This window comes from Misgurnus anguillicaudatus, chromosome 10 (genome assembly GCF_027580225.2).
Source record: "Misgurnus anguillicaudatus chromosome 10, ASM2758022v2, whole genome shotgun sequence".
Taxonomy (NCBI): domain Eukaryota; kingdom Metazoa; phylum Chordata; class Actinopteri; order Cypriniformes; family Cobitidae; genus Misgurnus; species Misgurnus anguillicaudatus.
The window spans coordinates 37,989,392-38,008,701 of record NC_073346.2 but is presented as its reverse complement, the minus strand read 5'-3'; the positions used below and the strand labels follow the sequence as shown (position 1 = coordinate 38,008,701).

Below are 19,310 nucleotides of genomic sequence, written 5' to 3'. Positions count from 1 at the left end.
ATGATATTTATTTACCTGGTTGCGTCGCCTTTTCCCATTTATTTGAAGAATGGGCCGACCGAATGAAGAGTGAATTTAGTTCAAAGCAAAAGAGATGTGCTATTAAGCTTTGTGTGTTTAAAACAACTAACAAATAGATTTTTATTTAAAGTGCTACGTTTCTAGAAATGTTAACGTTTTTAAGAGAGTTTAAATTAATTTACTTTGATGCATTTTTTTTATTTAAAACATCTGAAATAATTTTACACAAAACAGCTGTCTGGTTCAGGCAGAGTACACAATATAAAGGGACATTTACACATTAACGATAACGTTAACTAAATTAGCATCTATGCTATCGAAAACAAAAACGCTAAAACTATATTAATTTGCTCATATAACGCAGTATTTGTGTAAATCGTTTACCTTAAATGGCATATTGTAGATTTCCTTTCATAAAAATGAAGCAATTGTTTACATATAATTGAACGTAGAAATATGCTGTTATCGTTCCATTTGCACGGCTATAACCAGCAGATGTCTTCAGCTTGCTGTGTTTCATCTCTACACTGCAAAAAATTAGTATTTTTGTCTTGTTTTCAGTAAAAATATCTAAAAAATTCTTAAATTAAGATGCCCTTTCTTGATGAGCAAAACGACCCAAGAAAATAAGTCTAGTTTTTAGACCAAAAATATCAAATTGTGATTTTGTGCATAAAACAAGCAAAAAAAATCTGCCAATGGAGTAAGCAAATTTTTCTTGAATTTTTCTTGAATTTAGTGTTTATAACGAATAAAGAATGTGATAAATGTGATATTTTTGGTCTAAAAACTAGACTTATTTTCTTGGGTTGTTTTGCTCATCAAGAAAAAGCATCTTAATTTAAGAATTTTCAGATATTTTTACTGAAAACAAGACAAAAATCCTAAATACTTTTTTTTCTTGAAAATCTATTTTTGCAGTGTGTAATCTAATCGTATTGGCATAGTAAAATATAAACATTATGTAGTCAATTTCCTTGCAACTCCAACAGTGCTGGATACCTGGGGTAATTTTATGTTATGAAGCTCGGCAATGAGCTTCTTCACAGTGCCTTTGGCCCTTTTAAAAATACTTGTGCACTTTAAATTGGAATAGGTTTGATTGGCTGTAGATGGTTTATCGTTCATCAGTTGAAAAAATTGCTCCGAAACTGATCCTAACGATATTGTTCCTTCTATTTGTAACGTTATAGTTGTTGTGTGAACTCCGCTATTCTCTTTAATTTTAAGTTATTTTAAAACTATAGTTACATAGTTATCCAACAAGCAATAGCTGTCATTTCAAGGGAGGGGGGCAATTATTTAAAGTATATATCTTTACATTATTAATAATACACGTGGTGTTAAATGACAGTTTTAGGGGGGGCCTGTCCCACCCGAGCTCCCCCCCGGGATTTCCACCTATGTGCGCATACACACCTGAAAAACATCAAATGTCTGGTGTTTTGAACAGTATTAACCAGAGACACATGGGTTAACCTGTGTTCTCCTAACTCTTAAACTACAGGAGTAAATACTTGTGAAACGGAAAAAAAAAAACATTTGCAGATGGTTTAATTTATTCGGTGTTTACACATTCTGTGTAAATATTTCTCTGCTTGCTTGTATTCTGTTTACAGCACGATCTAAATGATTTGGATAAAGCTCTTCTGAATGCAGGGCTTAGGGTTAAAGATGTGTGATGAAGTGAAGCATCAAAGCGTGCGGTTTTTGCGGATTTCTTTAAATAGCACTTTTTCCCAGCGGTCTGTCCAGACTTCATTGACAGGGGTGGCCCATGTGGAGCGCAGGCTTATTCAAGGGTGACTTGACCAAACACAGCTGCTCGGCTGCCCAGTCGGTCAATAACCTGACAGACAGCGATTTAAATTAATCTTCCTGTTTTCAGACTGACTTCCAAGGCACCATCATAATCTACAGTAAATACAAGCAAGTTTAAGAGATAATTAAGTAAATATTTGGCTATGTCAGATATAATTCCCTGTCAATGTTCTGTGCTTGGAAAATCAGTTCTTGCGCCATTTTTATAAAATATTCATCTGCATTCATAATTTTTTAATGTAAGCAGTTTTAAATATCTCGATCGACATGTTCTGTTTCAGAAAGTCATCTTTAAAGCCCGAAACAAGTGCAACAAGAACTCCGTCAAAGACGCACCAAAGAACAAGAAGAAGAAAGAGATCACGGCCACCGTCGACAAGGATCTCTGTGATCAAAAGATCAGTGACGGATCTGAGAAGATCACAGAGGAGAGAAACTCAAGTGTGAATGAACGACAGAAAGACCAAAATAATGAGGTTGAAGTGGCGTGCGGAGAGGAAAAGACGCAGGAAGTGCATGAGACGGCAACGGGAAGTGAGGTGCATGGAGTGTGCAAGGAAAAACAGGAAGTAGGAAATGCCATTGAGGAAAATAAGGACGAAGTAGAGGTGGAGATGAGCCACGACATCTCACCTGTTGTAGACCATCCGACAACAGGAGAAATGGGACAGCGGAGCGATCAGGAAGACACCACAGCCGATCAGAACCACGGCAGCGTGCAAGAAGATGAATCGTCACCGGCACATGATGACGTTTCAGCCAATCAGGATTGAAAATACTTCTTCATTTGGAGCTTTATGAATGTACAAAATGCTGTACTGCAAAAAATAACATTTTGGTCTCGTTTCCCAGTAAGCATCTTTAAAGCTAGATCTGTTTACAAGATATACAGCACAAGAATGAATCGCTTTGTTGTTTTCCTCACTTTATATAAAGCGGCATCTAAATTATAAATTACATAATAATATTAACACTTCTACCTAGTTTAGTTCAGACATCTTTACCTAAAACAAGGCTAATAACGTGATTTTTTGCAGTATAGCTTTACAGTACCAGACAGTAGCTGTCAGACAGACACCTCACCTGACATTGTGACCTCTTCTAACCAATGCTGAACATGTCAGCTCGCCGCTGGAGGGGAGAGAGATTTCATCCCTTCTTCAAATGAACCGAGAGGACTCCTATAACCAGAAAAAGGAGATGAAATGGGACGAGATTGTTATCAGTAAATGCACTGGATAAGAAAAACCACATTAATATTTACACTGTGACCGGCTCAAAGACTTCATTTCTACTGAAGACAGCAGGCGCACGTGGTGGTGGAGATGGTTACTGTTGCGAGAAGCAATCGATTGTGATGTAAGATGCATACGTTTGTGTATATTTTTGTTTTACGTTTGTATTTCATGATTATTTCACCATCCAAACAGAATAGTTTTTATTGTAAGAGAAAATAAGACTGGGATCGTATCTATTCTTCATCACGCCATTGGGGCAACTTGGTTTTTGTACATTTTAATGCATATCCCCACTGTTTTAACTCGCATACTATTCCAAATCCTTGACACTTTCTTTAGCGGGTGTGCAAACCACCAGTTTATGTTTTTAATTGTTTCAAAAGGAGGAGACACGCTTTCCAAAATGGCAGCAGTTGGCGTTTTTCCATGCTGAGCGCATACGCTTGCCGTTTTTTTCCACGTTGAGCGCCTACGTTTGACATTTTTTACCGCGTTCAGCGCCCAGTTAAAAAAAATTAAACGTTGGTTGAAACGCTCAGCTTGTCAATGTCACTTCTCACTCGGCCATCCAATCACAGTGGAGGAGGGGCGGGACAAATATCACAACAACCAACCGGCGTTACCGGCGCATCGTTCAACGACTGATAAACAAAGCAGAAGTATCATAGCGACCAAAGCGCCCAGCTGAAAAAAGCTGGCAAGCGCCTACACTCGGCATCAGCCTGGCGCGGGTTTTTTTTGGCGCGTTTAAACGCCTTGGTGTGCACGCCCCCTTAATGTGTGAAAGAATTGACAAAGTTAAATAGGGTTATTAAAGTTGTCCATACCCAGCAAGCAATTTTGCTTTCAAAAGATCCAAACACAGCCCAGACTGCTAAAACAAAGCAAAATTTGAGCTGTCAGTGAAAATTTAATAGACGTCTAACCATAGCCTAAAAATAAAAGAAATAAATGAAAGCAAACAACTTGTAATCACTGTTGAATTTGCTTACATGATGAAATATCAGACATCAAATTCAAGTTTATTTTGGCTAGAAGTGGGTTATCCATAATTAGACTTATATCGGGTCTATAGTTAACCTATAGGCGGTGAAATTGCTTGCTAGGTAAGCGTCTACTACCTATGAACTACCTATGTAGACAGCATTTCCAGGCATTACATGATGCATAAATGAACCAGCATAGGTGATGTGTTAATGTTGCCTCCTAAGGTATCTTGTTTTGACCTTTAAGGGTAGCTGCCTATGTAGGACGTAGACAGCAAAGATCACTAGAGGTTAGTTAAAGCTTATAAAGTCGTCTAAAAGTCACAAAAGCTCTTTGTGTAAGAAACAGACGAAACTTAAATTGTTATTTGCCACGCCGTAGCCTTCAAATCTCATTCATGCTTGTGTACTTTCAAATATGGTGCGTCAAGACATGTCACGCCTGGTTTGAAAACAATTATAAGGGTTTTGGAAGCGCTTGGCTTTAGTTTTTTACGGTGGCAATCCGCCGTAGCTTTAAAACAAACCGAGTAGCAGCTCGACAGTGGAATTAAACAGAAGTCATGTTTACAGACGCAATCAAGTTACGCCCTACATTATTCATTTTTCCATCTGTCACACGTGTACATTCTTCTGTAGATCAACAATTCGACTGAAAATCATACATAACGCTTCTTTTCAGTTCTTATCATTAAAACCAAATTGTGTTCTCAATAGAGGGGAGAAAAATGGGAGTGTGACTTCATCAGAGCAAAGCGGCATGCTGTTATTATGATGACCGCAGTCATTTATTCAATTTGCATAAAGTATAAACGGATACCCGGATAATCTGGACAGAAGGTTGTGATACACTGGGGTTTATTTTATGAGAATTATATTTTTACCCTGATGATCTGGGATGTTGGCGATTTTAAAGTGAAGAAGAACAGATAGTGAGGGTTCGTGCGGTTACTCTGTACCTTTTATTAAAGAAACAAATAACTTGTATTTCATTGCTTAATCCTGAAATGAGATCCTATAATCCACCTGAAATCACAAGACTCAAATGATTTCAGATGAAAAGTAGTATCACTGTTTAGATATGAGGAGCTCAGATGCAAAAGCCACTAAACGCCACCTTCACCAAAATTAGGTAATGATATAAACTGAATGCTCTCGGGGCGTATTATACATTTATCAAATACTTTCTCTTCAAATATGCTTAAACCAGCCTCAGGCAACTTAGAAATACCAGTTTATTGGTACAATCAACAAATAAATTTTTAGCATAGTGCATGGAAGACGAATTGGATGAACTATGTCTATGGCGTGCGAAATGACTATGGATCACATTAAAACTTGGATCCTTGTGAGTAGGGTTGCCTGGTTTTTACAACAAAATCCGCTTAATTGCTACCCAAAAGTAGCCCAATCGAGTTTCAAATGGATAAAAATCATAGACATTATATACGCCTCATAGACTGACGCTGCCTATTGGAGCTGATGTATCAGCGTGACCGCCATCTTGGATGGGTCCCCAATGCGCACCCCCTGCATTTATTTCTACTGAGGAAGGTGTGTCCTCAACTACAATAATCATAACTCCCCGATTTTTTTCTGGATTTTCAGTAACGTTAGTTACGATGACATAATATTATAAGGGTGATTCTCATGAAAACTTGGTTTTAAAAATGTCAAGCATGAAAATGTAATAATTGCTTAAATTTACTTTTTTTCCCACCAGACATTGAAAAACAAAGTCTGGAGTAAATGGGAACATTAATTTAAAAACTTTTACTTATCATTTAACACTTTTTGTAACATAATTTAAAAAATTTGTCCTAAAAAATCTCATTACCGCAACAGTCAGAAAACATCAACGCTGACATATTTTCAAAATGACATGACAAACCTGAAAGAACATAATTTGGAGATTCTGCACATGCATTTAAAATCCAAGTATTATGCTTCTATTAATTAAATTAACATTTCATAAGCCTGTGTTGCGGTAATGATAATCAAAATGTCGTGTAAGCATTCTGACAAGACAATATTTTAAATTAACTGTAAAAAAATGATCTTACCTGGTAGCCATCTTGAAGTAACTGGTCCATGTGGTTGGTCACTCAAAATCAAACTTTATTAAAATTCTGTATGTGTGCTTAAACTGTTCTCAAAAAGTGTTGCGGAGGATGAGAACATCAGGCATGGACACATCATTTTCCTAATTTTTCTTCATTATTATTATACATGAATATTCAGTAAATATTTTTTCTGTCATCTAAAGTAGTCTAGCAAAACATCCATTTATTTTTTTCTTAATATTTTTGTGTTAATTTGATTAAATTACAGCATAACGCATGTTCAAACACAGACGGACACATTGCGGTAATGAGAATTTCAGCAGAAAATGAGATAAAATTTCCAATTATAAATTCTTATGTTGAAATCACACATTGTGCAAGGTGGAACACAGTATTGTGTTAATTCTGATGCTTTTTAATGTTACTATATTACACATTTTAAAGCTAAAATCATTAGTGCCGTGGTGTTTCAATGGTTTCGTGAGAATCACCCATAAATGGTAAAATATCCAAAATTATTGTTCAATCTTACTTGTGTAAGGTAATCTGGTATCAATGCTGGTTTATTGGTAAAATTAACAAATAAAATTATTTAGCATAGTGCATGGAAGACGAATTGGATGAACTATGTTTATGGCGTGCAAAATGACTATGGATCACATTAAAACTTGGGTCCAACCCGTGGACATGAAAAATAGTTTACAGTTTTAAAGTAGCCCAACTTTGCTGGAAAAAAATTGCAGACTTGGCAACCCTGTTGTGAGTACTAGGGCCTGAATACAACTTGAATGCTAAATGTGGCGGTCATATCACAGCGTCTCCTGAAGTTTGCTTCAGTTTCTTACATTTTTAAATTCTGACATTTCATAATTTGCAGTGTTACTAGTGATTTTGCAACTGTCTTGTCCAAAGAAGTGGGTTTTGTTTTTAATGTAATGTAAAATCTTGCATGCACAGACAAGGTTTTGCAGCAAAATTTTGCAATAACTGACTAATAATAACCTTTTAATTCCAATTAAAGTGTAATTACTTAATCCAAACAAGAGAGCCTGATAAACAAGGCTCATTAACAAGAAAACATGTCAGATACACTTAAAAGGGTTTTGCATCTGATCTCATCAAAAACATTTTACTACTTCATATTAAAGAAATACACTGGTAATACAAATAGCTGATATAACTATGAATGTCATTGCATCAAACCAAGTCGCATGCACTTTTCAACCAAATAATTAGCTTGAGGTCAAATATGATGAAACAATATGTCTGGTTGTTAAAATTCAATGGATCATGTCCACTAAATGTCACCAACAGTTTTGAGACCAAAAAAAGTATCTACTTGAAAACAAAAATTTAAAGCTACAGCATAATTTGTTTGCATGTGCCACATGGTTTGAAATGTTGTGAACCACTAATATTGCAAATCCAATATTTTAATTGTCAAAATAGTTTTTGGCCCACTCTATAGCTTACCTGAGCTCTACTGTATGTGTGTTTTCCAGTAAGTCAGCACAGTTGGTGTCTGTCTGTATTTATACTCTGGGTTTGCAGTGTCAGGGGTTTTCCAGCATGTGCTCCTCTGGAAGGGCACGCGGGCGGTTCTGCATTAGCTCTAATGGCCGGAGGGGTCACATTTAAAATCATAATGGCTTTTCCGCTCCCCCCTCCTGCTGAGAAAAACGTCTCCAGCGCTTGCTCTCCTCACAGAGGTCGTCACACTCCAACTTCCCAATAAAAGATGCTGTTTTCAATCTGTCAGCATACGCTTTGAAGAAAATTCACTTTGCACTTCCCCGCTATGTTTCCTGGCCTCTTCTGTGACTTTTTCTGTTGTTCTCCGAGCAGTTTCTAACCCGCCGTCATTATAATTGTGTTTTGTCACTGTGCTGTTTGTCAGACGGTATATGAGGGGGAGATTGGGTGTTTATTGTTTGACGATGATGACTGAACCAGAATAGAAAAAACGCATTCTGATCGTCTTGTTTTCATTTCTAACGTGTTCAATCTCTTAGGCAGAAAATGATTTTTTTCAGCATTACTTGCTGATGATCACTGACAGATAATAATTATGTTACAGTATGTGCTAGTATGAATACTGCCGTAATGTCAGCATCTGATAAGCATAGCTCTTTTTCTCTATTATTCATTTAGTTTGGAAAATATGGCTGTGTTTGAAATATTATAATAGTGTACTGCATACAGCACATTACATTTTATGCCACATATTATTTTTAATATTTAAAGTGCCACTGTATTTGATCATTTTATCCCCTAAATCTCATTTTGAGCACCATAATAGCATATGTAAACTATTTATTCCTGTGATAATAATTTCTTCACGCCTTAAAATAGCTTGAATGTAACTCTACACCCTTGCCTCATCCCCTGCCTCATTTAGTATATGCGGATCTATGAATATGCAAATTAGTCCCCGCCTCTACACAATCACATCAGCTTGAACCATAGATTAGGATATGCAATGCCATCTCACGGCAATTTTAACATATTTTACAAGGTGGCTAATTTGTACGACCACATTCATACATTTTTTACGATTTTTTTTTTTTGCCGTTGTGACGTTGGGGTTAGGGGCGGGGATTCGTTATGGTTTTATTTTATGACAATCATGTGTTTTTCTACGATTCACTTTGTAGACCATAGACATATATGTACATAGATGCCACATGCGGGAGTTCCAAAAACGTAGTTGCTGGTTTCACAATGCATACATGAGCTGCGCGTTTGTAGCATAACATTTTTTTAGCTCTAATTTTTGCCTCTGTGACGTTGGGGTTTCATTTTATGATAATCATGTGTTTTTCTACGATTTACTTCTTACAAAATCGCCAACTCGTAAAATACCTACAACATCTCGTGAGATCAGGCTGAAATATGCTAATTAGTTCCCGCCTCTACTTAATCACACAGCTCACACCATAGATATATATGTATATAGATGCCACATTTGGAAGTTCAAAAAATGTGACATTGGGTTAGGGGCAGGGTTTCATTTTGGTTTTATTTTATGATAATAATGTGTTTTTTCTTCGATTCACTTCGTACGAATTCGCCAACTCGTAAAATACCTAAGATATCTCGTGAGATCAGGTTGGAAGATGCAAATTAGTTTCCACCTCTACTCAATCGCACAGCTCAGACCATAGATATATATGTACATAGATGCCACATTCTGCAGTTTCAAAAACATAGGTACCGGTTTCACAATGCATACATGAGTTGCGCCTTTGCAGCGTACCTTTTTAATCAAATATTTTGCCCCATGACGTTGGGGTTAGGGGCGGGGTTTCGTTACGGTTTTATTTTATGATAATGATGTGTTTTTGTAGATTTACTTCATACAAAATCGCCAACTCGTAAAATACCTACGATATCTTGTGAGATCAGGCTAAAACATGCAAATTAGTTCCGCCTCTACTCAATTACACAGCTCAGACCATAGATATATATGTACATAGATGCCACATTTGGAAGTTCCAAATAACGTGACATTGGGGTTAGGGGCGGGGTTTTATTTTGGTTTTATTTTATGATAATCATGTGTTTTTCTATGATTCACTTTATACGAATTCGCCAACTCGTAAAATAACTACAATTTCTCGTGAGATCAGGCTTAAATATGGAAATTAGTTCCCGCCTCTACTCAATTGCACAGCTCAGACCATAGATATATATGTACATAGATGCTACATTTGGCAGTTCCAAAAACGTAGTTGCCGGTTTCACAATGCATACATGAGCTGCGCGTTTGCAGCATACATTTTTTAGCTTTAATTTTTGCCACGAGACGTTGGGGTTAGGGGCGGGGTTCGTTATGGTTTCATTTTATGATAATCGTGTTTTTCTACGATTCACTTCGTACGAATTTGCCAACTCGTAAAATATCTACGATATCTCGTGAGATCAGGCTGAAATATGCGAATTAGTTTACCGCATATACCCAATCGCACAGCTCAGACCATAGATATATATGGACATAGATGCCACATTCAGCAGTTCCAAAAATGTAGCTGCCAGTTTCACAATGCATACATGAGCTGGGCGTTTGCAGCACAAATTTTTTTAGCTCTGATGTTAACAGGTGAGCATGTGTGAGCAGCCCGTGCTCGTGTCACAGAAGTAGAGCTAAAGCCGCTGTGTTGGGAGCTGTGTGCAAGTCTATGCATCCATAAATATCTATGGCTCCGACTGCCTGATCCACTCGTTCAACTGTTGATGTGATTGGTCACATGTTTGTGACGTAAAAAAATAATGTGATTTCAAACCGTGCTTTGGAAAACTGCACATTTATGGAGATAATACTCAGCAAGGGAGTTGAATGATGAATTTGAAAACTTGATTTTCACCACAGGGGGACTTTAAAGCAGTTTAGAATGAATGAATAAGCTACAAAATATGTGCTAAATTTTATTACAGGTTGAGTCCTAAGTCACAGTGCCTATGGTTGAATAATGTAACATGAATAGCCGATATGGAAGTTGAGTGTATCCTTCATGCAGTGTACTCATATGCCACATATAGTATCCCTGTGATCCATGCATACATTAAATCTGTAAACTGTGCACAGTATACACACTAGTAAAATTTAGGAAAGTATGTTATTCCAAACACAGCCATTGTCCAGTCCTGAGATAATGTAATCCTCTCCAAGCATACGCTCAACAGCTATTACGCTCCCGCTTTGTAGACACCGGATCTCAAATGACAATGTGCGATTGAATTAGTTGGCAGTGATGAATGCTTTGTGTGCAAAAAGTAACATACCTGATCTATAACACCTACAGTTTCTACTTTCTTTCCCATGCAGATTCATACAATAGGTATGAGATCGGTGAGTTCTTGGGCCTGCGTGGTCAGCCGGTGTGTTGGTACGGATGACAGATGAGCTATTAAGGAAAAACAAGAATGTAAAAGAGAGAGACAGGATCTACCACTCCATCAATGAAATGATGCCAGGCAATATTTACTGTCCTCTTCAGAGCGAACGCTGCGGTCGGCCCAAGTCTCCTGTAGTTTCTCTTAGCATATATGAAGAAAAATAACATCTGCGAGTATCCTGCACAGGCAGGGGAGATCATTCATTGTATCTAATAATAATGCACATGTACAGGCGTGCACCACAGTCTATTTCATTTCTGTTCTCATGCTTTGCAGAAGTCATTAAAAACTGCATCTCTCGCCTCAAACGCGTGCTTGTGTATCTGAGAAAAAAAAAACATTCACCATCTCTGCCTCCAGATTTGCAGGTTGCTTTGATTGTTGTCAATACTGATCAATGTTTTCATGATAATGTCATCTGTACAATTTGTATATTATAATAAATATGATTTATATTTGATCTGTGTCAGAGTTCGATGAATCTGTCAGCTGGTTTGTTTCTTTATTGTTTATGGTGATAGTCATTGTTCTGCTGTTAACCTTTGTTGATTTATACATTAAAGCTTCAGATTACAGTACTCACCCATAAGAAAAACATGCATGTGGAAACCATGTTCAGGTCTGCTTCCTTAGTGATAAATGTACTTTTTTGATTCACTTCAATGCCCAAAGATAAAAGATAATAACAGGAGACGACTTTCTGACACATTATGTTATTAGGTCAGGTGACAATAATGTATCATTTATTGTTATTATTTTTAAAAACATAAGGCAGTTGTATGAATACAGCACTCAGTATTAAGTAAAATGCAAAGCAAAAAAATTTCTAGTCCTTCATCCGGACTGTTGTACTTTTACTAATAGTATTTTTAGCATAGGGGAGAACGAGACACAAAGTAACCCTTTTTGGCTTTGGCTCTAAAATATTTAAGTTGGATTAATACTGTTTTTACACAATCAACACACACATCTCTGCTTCAAATAAACACTTAATGTTTGTTTGTGGGAACTACCATTATTGTACAGTTACACTGAAAGTGACAGGAGTGCAAATGTGACAACTTACCCCATGGGTGGGGTTCATTGTAACAAACAGAGTTACAGAGTTAAAGTTAGTTTAAACACAAATAATTCAATCAAATTTTGTTTATATAAAGGTGGATATTGTTTATATATCTGCCTTTAATAGATAGATATCCACACATTCATCCATCTGTGATCCTTCATCTAACCATCCCTGTATTATGCATCAATGCATATTAATATATAAGACAACAAAATCATAACTATTTCTCCTGACGTTGTACTACAGTTATCATTTTGATGAATAGTCTTTAGATTGTTTTCATGATCATTGTATACGTAAGACTTAAACACTGTGTGAGAACAACTGTAACCCCGCTGTGTAAAAATATTTTCAATCCCAGCTATCAGTTACAAGACAGTGATTAAAATAATACAAGGTTGGATTTGGTGACTTACACACCCAACTCAGAAATAATAAAAAACAAGATGAAGAAATTTGCTTTCATGCCTCCAAAACACTCTTTGTTCAATATCTTAACCGAAAACACATCAAAACGTTTCACAAATTTACAGATCTTCTGAGAAAAAGACCAAAAGCACAGATTGCTCGGCCTTGTATAAATGTGTGTAACAATTAACCCCGCGTTAGATTGTGCCCCGCTCAACCCTACTAATTCTAATCTTAGTATTGACTATTTAGGACAGATAGTATCCAAATTGAGACACAGTGCCACGGTAAACAGCTTCGTGAGGAAAAACACAAACACATATGAGTAAATCTTTGGTTAATGTAGAAATGGCCTCTATAGAAAGCTCTTTACGATGGCAGTCACACAACATACATTTACCCCCTATTGCCATGAAATCAATGCTGCGTCCATTACCAGAAAAGGCTAATGACACTTCAATGAGTCAGAGAGATGAGAAAACTGAATAATGTATAGATGTTATTCCATCAATGACAACAGAGAAAACGTGCGGGGTGCGATGGCCCCAGCAGCTTACAGATAATGCAGTCTAAAAAAGATAAAGACAGAAACTGACTATGGACGTTGGTCTCATTTCAGGTAGGCTATAAGAATCTCTTTAGATGTGTGAATCTGATTGAAGGAACACACTGACATCTAGTGGCCTCAGCTGGTTAGTGCGTGGAAAGTATACAATAAAAAACGCACCCTACCTTTATCTGAAAATATCACCCACATGACAAAATACTGTTGACTTAGTACACTGAAAAAAAAAGGTTTATTCAATTTACTCAATTTTTTTAATATAAGTGGTCACAATCAATTTATTTAGGCTACATTTAAACAAACAAAATTAGAAAACAAAACAATTAACTTTTGTTTACATGTAGCTTAAATAAAATGACTGCCACCACTTCCTTTAAATTTATATTAAAATTGGTAAATTGAATGAATCATTTTTTCAGTGTATACTTTAGTAAACTGTACTAAAATTGCAAGAAACTATTGTGTTTTTTAACTTTTCATAATAAATATTACAGTATTACTACATTGTTTATTTATTGATTCACAATAGTTATTTCTACAGAATATTATATTATACATTAACAAAGTTTACAATATACTAGAATATATTATATCTCCTTTAGTCATCTTAAGATTTTGTCTCTGATGTTCGTATTTTCTAAAGCTATGGCTTCAATCAAAGTACCCATACAGCAACAAAAAAAATAATTTCTCTTGCAAAAAATATATTTTAAATATATGCTAAATACTTTATGTATAAAGTAATGCTCAATTGAAAATATGTTTGAATTTGGAAATATATTTAGTTTTAACCTTTATATATCGACATATATTTCCAAATATATTTCAATGGCAAGCAAATACATTTTTAATTTTACATCCCATATGGCAAAAATGCATTCTTTGTCAAAATATATTACAAAGTATATTTTTGAAGTTGAAAATATATTTCATTTGAAACTTTTTTTAAACTGTTATGTTTACACGTTCGTAATATAGTAAAATATATTTCGGTGAGAAATATATTTTTGTAGCCTAAACATATGCCAAAATATATTTTAGCACATTTTTTGTAGATTTTGAAATAATTTAAAAATACATATTTCATAATAATATATATTTTTGCCATGTATGTTTTTCAAACAAGTAAAGTTACTATAAAATGAACCAGATCATAAGATTTATATTGCATCAATGCTTCTGGAAGATTAGCAGCAAACACACTAACTTTGTATCACAAGGACGTTTGCAAACTCGTGCATTAGTTATCAACAACAATCTACCTACCTTAAACCGTTTAGCAAAATCTGAGAGTCAAATCCTTTGTCCCTAAAAATATCACAAAATCAGCGTAAAATTACAGCAAATATGATTATTTTAACCAATTTTGCCTTACGTTTGCCTAAATATATTCATGATATGAGTAGGCTATGCCACCTTCATCGCTGTCAATCCCACAATCCACCTCAGATGCTGTCTGACACTCCGGCTTCCGTTAATCAAGCACGAGCAAAACTCTCGGGTGTTGCAGAGAATGTAGAGCGAATGCAGTTATTTGTAAAACGGTCACCTTAAAATATTTAAACCGCATCCACGTAAGTTACAAGATGCTGGATCATCGAGTAGACGCGCGTATGCGCCGCTATTAAAGCAATGCTTGTTTGACCTCATGTGGCGCTCAAGAAGTGACAGGATGATGACGTCAAAGTACCGCGAGAGCGATTCGAGAAATCATGGAGAGGTCAAATTTCAAAACCATCTCGCGGTACTTTGACGTCATTCGGTTGTCTCCTTATGAAGTCGAACACACCCTGTGCGTGCCTGAAAGAAAGCTGTGTCCAAAAGTCTCTAAAATCTGCCAGCACGCGATTACCTCAGCCTGCTAGTTTATGATGAGAATCTGAACTTAACACTGAATATAAATCAGCATACCTGTGAAACACACTGGCTTTTTGTGATGCTTCACATGACACCTCTGATGATATATTACAAGTGTTGGGAAGGATAGTTCACCGTGCCCCCAAAATGTTTTACTCACCTTTAAACCATTCTAGGTGTTTGATGACTTTATTCTTCAAGCCAAACAGTTAGCATATTAAATTTCCTGTCTCTTTTCAGCTTTAAAATGACATTGGATAGTGCCCCATTTTAAAGCTCTAAAAAGCACATCAACCCATCAAAAAAACTATTAAGTTTGGTTATTAAATGTCTTCTGATGGTTTGGTAAAGAAACATTTAATTTCAAACTTTACAAATTATGCCTGTACACTACACATATGAGTTTAAGTCAGGTTGGAGGTTGACCTCTGACCAAACATTACAAAAACCCATTGTGTCACCTCAGACGTCAGTCTGAGGATGTGACTGTCCAATTGTAGAACATTAAACAGATGTTATATTTACAATTTATTAAATATTACATATATACAACCAGGTAAAGCACCTTAATATACTTTGTCAACCTCTATTATCAGTTAATAAATTGCATCATCATATGTACATACTTATACACGGTATACACAGTACTAGTCGTGAGTCTGACATTTGACGGAATGATTTGTATAAATGCTTAAAAATGTATTCATGTATAATTTCGACTGTTTATATATTATTGCATATTCAATGTTTTTAGGTGTACTGTATGTAGGTGAACAGAATGCAGTATTTGAGAGTTCCTCTGACAGGTTAACACATGAAGCTGTCTATAAATGATCATACAGCCGGCAGCTCCAACTTGCTCATCACGATCACCATGATTCCAGCCACCAGTCCAATAAAGCCGACAATAATCCCGACTACGAGCACTGCGGTTTCCACCTCCTGAGGATCTTCTGGAGTGTTCACTTCTGTTTGGAGACAATTAACATCATACATCCATTTAAATTATTGTAAAAAGAACCATTTCCAACCATTTTATAGTCTAAAGATCATTTTATTCAATACAAAAAAAACTTTTTGTGAACAGAAAGGTTCTTCAGAAGTTAAAGGTTTTTATGGAACAATTCAGCCAAAATTGGTTCTTCTTCTATGGCATCGTGTAGCACCTTAATCTTTAGGTGTAAACTACAGACACATATGTTACCACAGCTTTGACTTTTTTTTGCTATATTATTTGCAAATACATTACTTTAAATTAGTAAATTTTAAGATGGTTATGACTGAATTTATTCATGAATTAATTAATTTAAATGCTGTAATATAAAACTTAACTGAGACCTGCTGTAATATTTTTTGTACAGTTTTGTGGTAAATTGTTTTGAAATATATTACTGGAAAAAGAACTATGCAATAACTGTAAGTTTTACAGTAGAAATATACTAAACTGTCCTGTATATTACTGGAAAAAGGTCATACAATTACTGTATAATTTACAGTAAACAATATACTATACTGTAAATACAATTACAGCAAGTTAAGTGGTGCTGTAAATAGTAATACAGTATTTTTACTACTGCCAGTAAGTTACTGTAAATTCTCCAGGATTTTTTTTTACAGTGTATGGCAGGAAATTCCTTTCCATTTTCTAATAGTATTACAAAGAATTGAAGGTTTTTCCAGAAATGACTCACCCCAGAATCTGGTGATTCCCTGTTCCAGACTCCTGTGTCTCACCGTACAGGTGTAGATGTCTCCTTGCTCAGGGCTGAAGTTCAGGTAGGAGAAAATGCGAAAACTGAAGTCCGGATTAGAGTAATACTGAGTCTCATAGACGTCCAGATCACTCACAGCTTCTCCGTTTCTAGTCCATGAGATATTTACAGGTGGTGGATGAAAGCTGGTTGCTAAACAGACGAGTGTGTTTTGAACTCCAATCCTCACGTCATTCTTAGCGTACAACAGCGAGGTCGGAGGAACAGTGGTCACAACAGAGGTCACATTTATAATTTATACACATTTACATCTCAAGTGAACTTATTACAAGGACAAATGACCTGTGGCTGGTTGCATAAACATAGCCGTGAAGTTATGACTGCGTCTTAAAAACGAGTCTGACTAAATGCCTTAAAGTTCCAATGTACCGTTGGAGTAGGGCTGCCACAATTATTAAATAATCGTCTCATTGCGATTGTTTGACCTCATCGCAATGATTTTAAATCACCGCAATGATTGTACATCTCTTTAAAAAACACAAGGGGGAGCTGCAGCGCCTGTATAAACGAGACAGTATAAGATGGCGCTCCTTAAATGACAATGTAATGTGATACATTGCAAAACCAAATCAAGTGGAAAAAACAGCATTTAAATAATTACTTTTAAATATGTGTTGTGTAATATTTACTGCCAGGTAAACCTTGCAAAATATTTAATTTATATAATCACAACAATGTGTGAAAATTATTTCATGAACAAATCAAAAAGTATTATGATATTAAATGTCCAAGCAATAAAACAGACAATTAATCTTCACAATTAATTTGACAATTAACTGCCAGCCAAATGTTATAATCGTGACATCCCTACACGGGAGGAACATTGCATTTTTTGACAGAAAATTTAAAGGGATAGTTCACCCAAAAATTCTGTCATTTACTCATTCATTCATTTACTCATCATGTATGAATTTCTTTTTTCTGATGAACACAAAAGAAGATATTTTAAGAAATGATGGTAAACATACAGCATATAGTGTCCATTGAGTTCCATAGTAGGAATAAAATATTTTAGAAGTATTGTGATAAATGATGAAGAAGATATTTTGATAAATGATGAAAAGCATACAGTTGACGGTACCCATTAAATTCCATCATATTTTTTTATTCCTACTATGGAAGTCAATGGACACTATATGCTGTGTGTTTAGCATCATTTCTCAAAATATCTTCTTTTTTGTTCATCAGAAAAAAGAAATGCATACAGGTTTAGAACAACATGAGAATGAGTAAATGATGACAGTATTTTTATTTTTTTGTGAACTATCCCTTTAATGTCATACAACTACTCAAAATCAAATAACTAAACATCTTTGGAAAGCTGAGATTCTTGTGATTCGAATAATGTAAACCAGGGGTCTCCAACCTCTTTGTAAGCAAGGGCTACCACAATGGATAAAACAATCTGGAGGGCTACCTTTTAAATATAGTCTACTCTAAAAACTTTTTTGTTTTACTTGTTTATTTTACTTGTTGATATGTTTTATCATTGTTTAAAATGTTAACAATTACAATTGAGACAATTAATAGAATGTGCTTTGGCGGGCACCTCACAGACTCTGTGTAATCTTCAGGGCACCATGTTTGAGACCACTGATGTAAACCTTTTAAGACCAGTCTAAGAAGTTTATGCAACCGGCCACTGGGTTTGGTTATCAGCCCAGATCATTGCCAAAATTATTTTGCATAATATATTTTGCATTGCATTTTGGTACATTTGATGTTACCAATAATATCTTTTATAGCTGAAAATCATGATTTCATTTTGTCAAAATTTGTCAGTGTCAATTATGTTACCAAGATAGAGTAACACAGTCTCTCTGTCTCTGTCTCTCTCTCTCTCTCTCTCAAGGCCATTTAGAAACGTCTATTTTAAGTTTTAGGATTTTCAGGATTTACTTACCAGTGGATTCTGCTGGATAATTTTCTCCTTTCATGCAGCGAGGAACATTATAGAAACAGGTGCCGATGGACAAATGTGCCAGAGACGGCAGGTCACGGTCAAGAGGCCAATCCGCCGAAAACTCTGGCAAACGTCTTCTGGCTCTATAATCTTTAGGGTCCACGTGCCAAAGTTCCTCTCCATCAAACTCCAGCTCATATGCCGCATCCATCATGACTGTATGGCAGTACGTCAGCTGACGGAATAAATGTTTAGTTTCTGCCATACAGAGCACACTTGGTTAAACTTTTCACAAAGAACAAAAACAATGTCAACATGAACAAACTTTTTAAAGGAAGCAAGTATAGGTTTCAAAGAGAAAAGTGTTACCTTGAGCTCGTGAAAAACACCAAATAGCAATGAGAGCACAAAACAGAAACAACCTGTGTAACATTTCAAGCCCAACAGCTGAATGTCAGTGTCATTTACCGATATATGAACTTGCTTCCTTCTGCAATTGTTTATGCAAACTTCCTCATTCCTGAACAGATACACCACCGCATTGTATTACACTGTAAAAAAAAATAATGAAGCACGAATTTAAAACAACTTGGTTTTGCAAGTCAATTCAACCTATTGTTTTAAGTTTTGACTTATAAGTTGACTTAACTTATAAAAACAAGTTGAAATTGTAACCTCTTAACACGCATCAGCCTGTGGGACCTAGGGGTGTGT

The 19,310-nt window shown here is 35.8% G+C and overlaps 2 protein-coding genes and 1 long non-coding RNA gene across 6 annotated transcripts in view; 1 reads left to right on the top strand and 2 right to left on the bottom strand.

Annotated features, from left to right (window-relative positions):
• The window catches only part of rftn1b (raftlin, lipid raft linker 1b), a 132,713-nt gene extending 121,230 nt beyond the window's left edge, over positions 1 to 11,483 (top strand). For 2 of the 3 annotated variants that reach the window (XM_055211365.2, XM_055211364.2), the window contains exon 10: positions 2,124 to 11,483. In XM_055211365.2, coding sequence (XP_055067340.2) covers positions 2,124 to 2,615 — 492 coding nt within the window. In that variant the 3' untranslated portion in view covers positions 2,616 to 11,483. The remainder of the gene's footprint in view (positions 1 to 2,123) is intronic. The other variant, XR_008645870.2, reaches the window with a different exon arrangement.
• LOC129448770 (uncharacterized) lies at positions 952 to 11,033 on the bottom strand. The gene is made up of 3 exons (XR_008645871.2): positions 10,912 to 11,033; positions 2,926 to 3,023; positions 952 to 1,870 (listed from the first exon to the last, which is right to left on the bottom strand). It is a non-coding gene; the product is annotated as an uncharacterized lncRNA (long non-coding RNA).
• Positions 11,484 to 15,436: 3,953 nt separating the features above from the next.
• On the bottom strand, positions 15,437 to 19,294 carry LOC129448765 (H-2 class II histocompatibility antigen, I-E alpha chain). 2 transcript variants are annotated; one of them, XM_073872547.1, is made up of 4 exons: positions 19,065 to 19,294; positions 18,603 to 18,831; positions 16,613 to 16,903; positions 15,437 to 15,889 (listed from the first exon to the last, which is right to left on the bottom strand). In XM_073872547.1, the coding sequence occupies exons 2-4, from the start codon at positions 18,808 to 18,810 to the stop codon at positions 15,756 to 15,758; spliced, it is 633 nt and encodes a 210-aa protein (XP_073728648.1). In that variant the 5' UTR covers positions 18,811 to 18,831; positions 19,065 to 19,294; the 3' UTR covers positions 15,437 to 15,755. The 2 variants fall into 2 exon arrangements, with proteins under 2 accessions (XP_073728648.1, XP_073728647.1); XM_073872546.1 differs by having other exon boundaries at positions 18,603 to 18,854; positions 18,966 to 19,113.
• Between the last annotated feature and the right edge of the window lie 16 nt (positions 19,295 to 19,310).

What these genes read in the sequence shown, in the direction of transcription:
- LOC129448765 (XM_073872546.1), bottom strand. Translation starts at nt 19,029, where the DNA reads ATGTTACACAGGTTGTTTCTGTTTTGTGCTCTCATTGCTATTTGGTGT. An exon ending in AGAAAATTATCCAGCAGAAT is followed by an intron (nt 16,904 to 18,602) that starts CCACTGGTAAGT and finishes CCTCTGTTGTGA; the next exon opens with CCACTGTTCCTCCGACCTCG. An exon ending in GGGAATCACCAGATTCTGGG is followed by an intron (nt 15,890 to 16,612) that starts GTGAGTCATTTC and finishes GTCTCCAAACAG; the next exon opens with AAGTGAACACTCCAGAAGAT.